This window comes from Myotis davidii, unplaced genomic scaffold (genome assembly GCF_000327345.1).
Source record: "Myotis davidii unplaced genomic scaffold, ASM32734v1 scaffold144, whole genome shotgun sequence".
Classification (NCBI taxonomy): domain Eukaryota; kingdom Metazoa; phylum Chordata; class Mammalia; order Chiroptera; family Vespertilionidae; genus Myotis; species Myotis davidii.
Genome location: NW_006297066.1, coordinates 1,052,540 through 1,062,319, shown reverse-complemented (window position 1 = coordinate 1,062,319; position 9,780 = coordinate 1,052,540). Strand labels below are relative to the sequence as shown.

Here is a 9,780-nt window from a genome sequence, read left to right as displayed (position 1 = left end):
AAATATTAAAGTTCAAATGCTTTAATCTCCAATAGATGAAAGGAATTTTACACAGTTTTGTTCCTCATTTGCCACCCAGTAGTTCTTCAATCCCAGCCAAATTGGGCACCGGTTTAAATTAGATTTACTCATGGGACCCATAACAATCACAGTCAACAAAGGATATTAAGGAGTTTGGGAAATAGGTCTATTAAATGACAAAACTGTTAGCCTTCCAGAGCTAATTTTCAGTTAATTTGACCTCTGCAGACAGTTGTATTAAACTGCTGTAAACAAAGAAATCTGCTTGAACATGCAAGCTGAAATCTGATCCTGATTGTTAAGGCCTGGTAATGGTTATGCTTTATGTTCATGTTAAAATGTCTTCAGCTATTCCTCTGAATAAGTGACTTCAAAATCACTTCCTACACAACTACTTAAGTCTTCCTAAAAGTCCTAACATTTGCCAGAGAATAATCTAGCTGAACTTTTTCAGAAAAGTCAGCAGAGGTCCTGGATAGTGGCTGGCTTTTCCTTTTTGTATGAAGTCTCACAAAAATTCTTATCACTGGGTGCTCTCATCCTGGAGCAGAGTAAACAGGGCTTCTCATCTAGAACAGCGGTTCTCAACCTGTGGGTCATGACCCCTTTGGGGGTCAAACGACCCTTTCACAGGGGTCGCCTAAAACCATTGGAAAACACATATATAATTACATATTGTTTTTGTGATTAATCACTATGCTTTAATTATGTTCAATTTGTAACAATGAAAATACATTCTGCATATCAGATATTTACATTACGATTCATAACAGTAGCAAAATTACAGTTATGAAGTAGCAACAAAAATAATTTTATGGTTGGGAACTGAGGAACTGTATTAAAGTGTTGCGGCATTAGGAAGGTTGAGAACCACTGATCTAGAATGTGCCTGAAATTGGCCATCAAAAGTCTTAGATTATCCATAACCTTTGATATAGTATTTTTACTTCCAGGATATATTCTGAAGAAAAAAATCAGATACTTGCACAAAGATATATGAACAAGTGTGCTTGTTGCAGCATAGGATGTAGGCAAAACATAAAGCGAGTTTGTTTTGGTATTTCCTCCTGCCTCATTCTTTTTAATCCTCCCCATATGCCAAATCACCTCTTCTATCTTAGAAATCTTTGAAGTTTCACTTCCTACGAGGCAATTACCTGAGAGCTGTGCCCTCCACGGGGCCTTTCTGCATCAAAATCTACCTATATGGTAATGTAAGACATCTGTAAAAAATGTTTGTTAATTTATTTGAGCCAAACTGTCAACAATTGCCAGAAAGCAAAATCTTCTTGAGAAAGGCAATTTTGTAGCTTATTTTATATGTTACAATCAAAAGACAAGAAGTAATGGGTTACATTAAAGTAATGGTAGATTAGGGAGTTGGAGAAAGCAAAGCTGGGAAATATCTGAGTGGATAAAAAGTAAAATGATACATCTTTTACATTAAGTGGGTATAGGATAGTTAATAGTGTCCAATTAACAAGACAAAAATAATAATGAGAGGGTTTGTAGTCTCTGCTCTGGTGCATTGGTTGTGGCCTGGGGATCTGGAAAAAGGGGGAGTTAACCTGCCAGTCCAAAGGTATATTATCATAGATGCAAAAAGACAATGCACAGGCTCAGATAAGGTAAAGACTGACTTTTGTCAGGGAAGTTCTAACCTGTCATGAACTGCTTTTAGTTTAAAAGTTTTAATTTCATCCCATCCTTGGAGGTTACTTCAGGTCTCTGAGTTTGCAAGCAGCCATGCAGGCCTTCCCTGAGCTTGTCAGGTTAGCATGTGGCCCCTTTTTGTCCACATTCATGTCCCCCATACCCTCAGGATAACATTCTTCAGTCTGCCAGGCTAAAAAATCAGATACACTTTTTATACTGGAGTGTTAATAATGAGTAAGGTAACCCTCTACTGTGTAATATTTTACATTTTACCACAAGACCTTCCTTGATTCTGCTTTCAATGAAAAATGGTATTAACATGGAAATTTTAGGTCCAAAATAACCCAGTAGTTGGGGGTTTCTGTTTGTTTGTTTTTTGTTTTGTTTTGTTTTGTTTTGTTTTGTTTAGTTGGCCACTTTTCATTTATTTTGAAAGCTAGTCAACACATCAGACAGTATAAAAAGGGTAGAATTAATATTTTATTGTCATTTATAATCAGATGGTAGTTGAGTCTATAGTCTCTATATTTGATCTATTTTTTTTGTAAATAAAAAAAAAATTATAAGAGCCAATGGCTAGTTAACATGATTAAATGAATTCATTGATGGTGGCTTCGAGTTTTTCCTTATTAGCTCCAGAAAACTCACCCATCTTTTGTCCTTTTTTAAAAAAACTGCAAGGTTGTCATGCATTTCACTTCACACTCTGCAGCAACATCCTGATAGTCATCCACATCTACTTCAAGGAATACCACATTGGAATACTTTTCAGAGAGGGAATGAAAGAAGCGCTTGATCATTTTGCAAGGCTCACACCACGTAGCAGAGAAGTCAACCACTAATAGCTTATCTCCTGCACTGTTCAAGGCTCCTTGAAATGCATACTTGCTCTCGATCTGCTTCACCATTTTGGCAGCTGAGGTCTGACCAGTTACTGTAGGAAGCGATGGGAATGGATGAAAAGCTGCAGACCAAGCTCCAATAGTTGTTTTTATTGTTTAAAATATTTTTTGTGTATGCACGTGTGTATACATCTTTGTTTATTCTTTATTTTATTATGAAAAGATATTCATGCTTATTATGAAAATGTGGGAAAGAATAAGGAAAAGGAAAATAAAATGAATCCATTTTGCCACCATGCAGAAATTTTATTTTAAAAATTCTATTGTGTTTCTCTCCAGTCATAATAATGTTATCTGGGAAACTGAGTAGACTGTAACAACACAAACTGCAGAAGTTGGAGTCCTTACAATATCTCAAGAAAAACAGTATTCTAAGACACACAGGAGGATGAATGATTTTTATTTGCATGTAATTACATCCCTGGGTTTCAAAAGTTCCATTGCCCTTAATAAGTTCCTAGAAGAAGTGTAGCTGGGGATTCAGCAAATCTAAAGGCAAAATCAGTATCCGGAGTCTCTATTCCATGTTGCAGCCAGGTCCAGTTCACATCAGACTAGTTGTCTGATGTTGTCCATTGTGTGTGGAGGTCCACAAGGCCATGGGCCATGTGAGGAAACACGAGGGAGGCAAGAGAGCATGCGCCAAGCAACAAGAGTCTCAGGGATAGCCAAGAGTAACAAAGAGCAACCAAGAGCACAAGAGAAACCAAGAGAGTGAATTCCTTTGTTCAGGGGATTAAATACCCAAAATGTTACACCCGTGCAGTGGCCATGCCTATTCTGACCAATGGTCTGTTCCCAGGAGTGACTGACAGGAAAATATCTTCTGATGTCATTCCAACTTTACTAGGCATGTCTCTATCAACCCTCTCTTGGACCCCTGGGGAGTATAAAGTTGTAGCTTCCTGGTGAAGCTACTGAAATGGCATGTCTATAATATTTGGTCTTCTTTTTGCTCTTTTTCTGATATTAATAACTCGGTTAATTACGTTGGTGTCATTACCTCCAGAGAAAAAAAGGAATCTCATTGTAGTCTTACAAAGGAGAAATGGACGTAGTTCCCCATCTTCTTGTAACTGCTTCAGGAGAGAAAGAAAAAGACATGAGCATACTCCTTGAGGGAAAGCCTGCTGGGTCCTCCATCCACAGAGTTTTAAGGGTGAAGATTTTAGGGGAGATCCCAGGGGAAGATCTCAATAGAATATTTAGAAACTCTCCTGGTGTGTCCATTCAGGGTTGTGGTCTCTACTGATTTGTTGGCCAGCACCAGGGGAGGGGTAACTATTCCATGCAGCGAGTTCTGATGTCAGCTGGGGCTGGTTTTGTTGCTTATCTGGGCCTGGAGCTCTAAGGAGGGAAGGTCAGAGGGGTCCAAACCACGAGACCACCAATATGCTAGGGGAGGAAAAGTCACCCTGAAGGCAAGTTCCCCCCATATAATTCATTGTCCCTTGCTAGGCACCTGTGGTTTTTTACCCTGGTGGCCTTATATATCTGGCCCATTGTCCTTTCTCTGCTCATATCTGTCTAACTGCCTGTAATACTTTGGGGAACTCACAGGGCAGGAGCAAGGAGGCAGAACTCTATACCCAGGACTGCAGCTTCAACCAGTATCTGCCCCTGCTCTTCCTGTCTGCCATGTGCCCACAAATTTCAAGTCTGCTGAGAACAGCACACTGTTAAGGCAGAGACACAGGTGATACTGTTAAGAGCAGAAATAGAATATTGGAGAGTAGCTATATGTTATAAGAAATATTAATCATGCTCTGTTAATCCTGATCGTTTTGTTCTAATTAAAGAAAGCACATTCTAACCTGGCCAGGAGTTGTATGCCCAGGGACCTGGGAGTCAACCTTTTGACCTGGGAGTCAACTTTGCAACATGGGCCTTTCTCTTTAGAAAACTGCCTATTATCACGGAAAGATTAACAACCTTGTTGCCCGAACAATGGCATCCCACCTCCAGCCCCCAGCCCACATTGCCTACTTTCCTGCACCTGTAATATCGATATTGCATGCCCATTCTTATTCTCTTTGCCTACTTCCCCATGTATTCTTTGTCCTACCCAATATAAGCAGCTGGCTGGGCGGGAGGGTGGGGAGGGGGGCAGGGGAGGCAGGAGAAGGGGTTGTGAAGAGCAGATTTTCATGGATGACCTATTACTCTTCCATATTGCCAGGATTATTGGAATAAATGCTCATGTATGGTTCAACCCTGTCTCTGGTTAATCCCTCCAGATAATGGGTTTCTGTCAACTCAGTGGTCCCAAGACCCGAAACTATAATTAATCTTTGTAGATAACTAATCGGCTCAATCTAGTTTCTGTAACAAACTGCTTTTTTTTTTGCAAACCAGGTTCCTCATTCCAAACCCTGGGATGTAATCGACACCTTTGTGATTTTTGCCTATATAAATCTGGTGTTGGGGCCATCTTATCACTGCAAGATTTGGGAGAGCGAAATGCCCCCTCATAGTCCTGGATTGCAATAAATGTGATTCTTTAATTCGACTCCTTGAGGCGTCCTTCTGTGATTTGCGGAGTACATTACAACAGCTCAAGTAGTTACAGGCAGCCGGTTTCATATTCTGGCAACCCAGATGGGACTACAGGTGGGCCTCTGGGTTGAATACCAGGGATCCCATTTCCTGCCTGGACTGGGGGTTCTTGGGGCTGAGGCCTGGACTCACTTGCAACACTGCCAGGAATTTTCCTGTTTTGAATCCTAACCACAGCCTCAGCAATTTCCATCATTTCACCTAAGACCTAAGTTGAATTGAGAATTTTGTAACTCTGTAAAAAGGGGGGTCTGTTGCATGTTGTCTGTTGCCCCCCATCTGGTATGAGCTGAATCAGCTCCTGGTTGCAAGTGGCCTTTCACAGTCCTTGCCTGCTTTTCACACCTGAGCCTGATCAGGTTGAAACACAGCCCTGCATGGCTAGGGCATTCTGTCTGGTATTCTGTCTGGCTGTGCACAGTAAGCCACAAATGGTTGTCTGTTGTCCACACTTATAAATATTGTATACTAGGGTGGTTTATCCTGGTATAACTTTGCCTGTAATCTTGTTTAATTCTTTAAGGATTGGTGCTGGTGGCTGGATCCTAGAGGATACTCTAGTGCAGGGGTGGGCAAACTTTTTGACTCGAGGGCCACAATGGGTTCTTAAACTGGACCGGAGGGCCGGAACAAAAGCATGGATGGAGTGTTTGTGTGAACTAATATAAATTCAAAGTAAACAACATTACATAAAAGGGTACAGTCTTTTTTTTTTTCTAGTTTTACTCATTTCAAATGGGCCGTAGTTTGCCCACGGCTGCTCTAGTGGGATGGATCTTGGGGGATTGGGCTACTTACACTTATCTGCCAATGACAAAAAGGAAAATGGTGTTTTACTGCAATACTGCTTGGCCTATGTATGCTTTAGATTCTGAGGAAAGGGAGCCATTAAATTGGTCTTTAAACTATTATACTGTATTATAGCTAGAATTGTTTTGTCAGAGGGCAGGAAATCGGGGGAAGTACCTTATGTTCAATCCTTTATGTCTTTGCATAATTCTGACTCGAAAGAAAAGAAAGAAAGGGCTAAGTTCATGGTTCAGAGAAAAGATGTGGTACCTGTAATACAAAAAGGTAGGGAGCAGGAGAATAAGAGGGAGTAAGAGTATGCCTTGCAGTCCATAGTTCAGAAACTTCCACTAAGTGTTCCAAAAGCTGGGAGCTCCCTCCTTTTCCTGAACCACTAGGCACTGAAACTGAGCCAGAGACAGCCACCCTCTAGATTAGAAAGAGGCAGGGAACTGAATTTGGAAGGGATAAAGTTGCTTCCCTAGCAGAACAATTCCCTCTCCACCATATAACAGTGGGAGCCACTGAGAATGGGCACTCAGCAGAATATTATTGGACCCATACGCCCATTTTCCACCTCAGATTGGCTAAATTGGAAAGCTTCCTACCTGGATGACCATGCTAAGATCAAGACTTTATTTCCATATTCGCCACACATAACCCCACCTGGGAGTATACCCAGGCACTCTTCAATGGCCTCTTAACTGGGGACAAGAGGATATTAGTGTTTGGGAAAGCATGGTGTGAAGCTCTTGTCTGTGGGTGATGCATGCCTGTAAATATTGTATGTGGATCTCTCTGTTGATTGTTGTTTTGTGTTGCTTTGTTTGTTAAAGATGGGGTATTTCCTACTTTGTTGGGGGCTGCAGCTGTTTATGGCAGGCTGAACCCATGGAAGGGATTGCAGGAACTTCCTAGCAGCTGCAGAGAGTTCTTACTCTTGGGGACCCTCTCTGAGCTCCCTCTCAAGGCAGCTACCCAAAATGCTTAGCTAGTGATAGTTTTGTCTATCTATAATGTAACTTTGGTTAAGGATGCTCTTTGCTTGCTTTCTTATTTTGGGGGGAGCTTGGTTTGCTCTTCGCCATTTTATGAACACAGGTAAACCTTTGTCTCTGCTGTTTTGGATTTGTACCCCTCAGAACCGAAGGTTATTTGTTGTACTGGGTTAGTGTGAGAAGATTCTAAGGCTAATGCCCCAGTCCTTCCTTTTGGGAGTACTCATCCATTTACTTCAGGGGTTGTTGTTTTTTATGTTTTGAAATAGGATAAGACCTCTTTTTATATGCAAGATTTTGTGTTGTTACAGTCTACTCAGAAGGGAAAATATGGGAAATAAAACCTTGTAAATCCCTCAAGTTTTTCTCCTAGGAGGCCAGAGCTTCAGAAGTACCTCAGGCAGGGGCCACTCCTACTTTGTAAATAAATAAATTGTAAAGTCTTTTGTAACGTAAAACTTTGGAGTTCATCTGAGTTAAATAGTAAAAGTATTAAATATCTAAGTGTTTTGAAATAACAGAATACTGAAATATTAATCTGAGTTTGCCTACTTTTGGCTTATACAGAGAATCTAGAGAATGGATTTGACTCTGTTAATGAATATGTCTTGTATTTTATTTTATATCTCTTAACATTGTAAATGTATTGCTAATCTGAGTAATGTTAATTACATACTTGTCACTTAAAAATTCAGGTTTCTAATAGTTAAAATTTCTAATTGGAAAGAAGTATAGTTTTGGTAATAGAAGGCATGAGACATGGAGATGCAATTTGAAGGAAAAAGGAAAGCGAGTTCTAAAGCTGGTTATTTCTGAACTAAAGGCCCAGTGCACGAAATTCGTGCACTTAGGGTGAGGGGTCTCGCAGCATCAAGCCCCCGCTGGTGCCCATGGGACCCCCGGCCTCACCGCACGGAGCTGAGGAACCCACCTCTGTGCCGTCCACGCAGCATCAAGTCCCTGCCCACCCGACATGCACCTCACCAGGCATGCAGCCCCGCCCACCTACACGCACCTGCTGCACACACAGCCTCCTGGTGATGGGTTGTTACACTGTGAGGGCATCACAGCATGAGGTCATCACGAACACATCGGCTTTTATTATCTAGAATGGGTAAGAAGGTTTTTGAAAGTGGTTGAAAGGTTGGTGAAAGTTATAGAAAGGTTGTAAAGAGAAATCTTAAAAGGAAATTATAGCTATTCTGAATACTAAATTTAATGAGAAAAATGAATCTAAAGTAAGTTAATACAGAATTTGTTTAGTCCTTTTCCAGTCTGCTTTTGAAGGAAAATTTTATACTTAAGGTGCATAGGAAGCTTTGTCAAGTAAAAACTATATCCTATTTATATATGCATATTATTAAACTGGAGGTCTGGTGCATGACATTCATGCACTCATGGAGGGGTCCCCCTCAGCCCGGCCTGAGCCCTTTATCAGTCCATGAGCCCTCAGGGGATATCCGACTGATGGCTTAAGAGCCCAGCTTCTGGCTGAGTGGCGCTTTCCCTATGGGAGCACACTGACCACCAGGGGACAGCTCCTGCGTTAAGCGTCTGCCCCCTGGTGGTCAGTGCACATCATAGTGACTGGTCGTTCTGCTGTTTGGTTGATTTGCATATTAGTTTTTTATTATATAGGGTAAATGTAAAAATTTTCAGGAGTCTATAAATTCTGATATAGTTTTATTTATAACTTTGGTTGTTATTATGAAATATTGTGTTTTACAGAGAGGACAGGATTCCATATCAATTGCATTATAATCAAAGCTTATTATCATTTACAGATAGTCACTGTTTTATTATAACACATTTGCAAAAATGTTACATCTTCTGAAGGATATGTGGAAAGGACTCTGACCTATTATAAATTACATATCTCTGAAAATAAATTTTCAGATCATCCCCTTTTGAACTGGATGAAAATTATAAGAACTCTGTAGAGTATCTGGATTTATAGAAGTAACGGCAAGAAAAATCAGAAGAAACAAAAGTTGACTATTGCACTGAATGAACTAAAAGTAATTTAGTTCAATAATTTTTATAACTTTTGTTGAAAGTATTTCTGATTTTTAGTTTTTTTGTTTTTCAGATATAAGGGAACTTTTTTAAATCAATTTGGTAAATCGTAACTCTTTCTCACTACTGATTCCTCCAGAATTTGGCAATTCTTAATGAGTGAGTCATAGCAATACGTTTCTTTGCATGAATTTAATAAGACCTGTTGCACATTGTGGTTTTATTAACCAAGACTTTGACTGGAATGTCATGTCTAAGAGAAACATATCTGGACTCTGGATGTTAGCAGAAAGCTTTAAGGAATGAAGACTGACTTTGAAACCAATAAGAGCCGCTTAGAGAAAAGCCTGGTACCTTGTTTGATCACATGGTTCATGGCAGTATTTCCAGGTAAGGAACCAAGTTTGCTTTCCTGAAAGATGGCAAGGAAGGAACCTCAAAACATCATTGGGGAACTCAAGAACTTGAGGAATTCACCCAAGTCAACAGGTATTACAGAAAACCTGATGGCTCAGCTTTTATGCCCTGAGCGGCTAACTGAAGCTTAATCATGAAATTAAAGGAAAGCAGTTTTTTTTTTTACTTTTTTTATTGCTTAAAGTATTACAAAGAGTATTACATATGTCTCCTTTTTTTCCCCCCACCCTTGACAATCCCCTGGCCTCCCCTACCCCCCATTATCTTATCTCCATTGGTTATTCTAATATGCATGCATACAAGTTCTTCGGTTGATCTCTTACACCCCCCCTGCCCCCCCCGCCCCTATTTGTCTCTGGATCTATTCTTGTTCATCAAATTATGTTGATCATTATATACCACATATGAGTGAGATCATGTAATAT

General features: G+C 40.2%; 1 protein-coding gene across 1 annotated transcript; it reads right to left on the bottom strand.

The window, feature by feature from the left end:
* Positions 1 to 2,135: 2,135 nt before the first annotated feature.
* LOC102754461 (thioredoxin-like) lies at positions 2,136 to 2,651 on the bottom strand. The gene is given in 2 exon segments (XM_015569800.1): positions 2,136 to 2,350; positions 2,352 to 2,651. Coding segments are annotated over 2 exon segments (318 nt in total). The 5' UTR covers positions 2,586 to 2,651; the 3' UTR covers positions 2,136 to 2,266.
* Between the last annotated feature and the right edge of the window lie 7,129 nt (positions 2,652 to 9,780).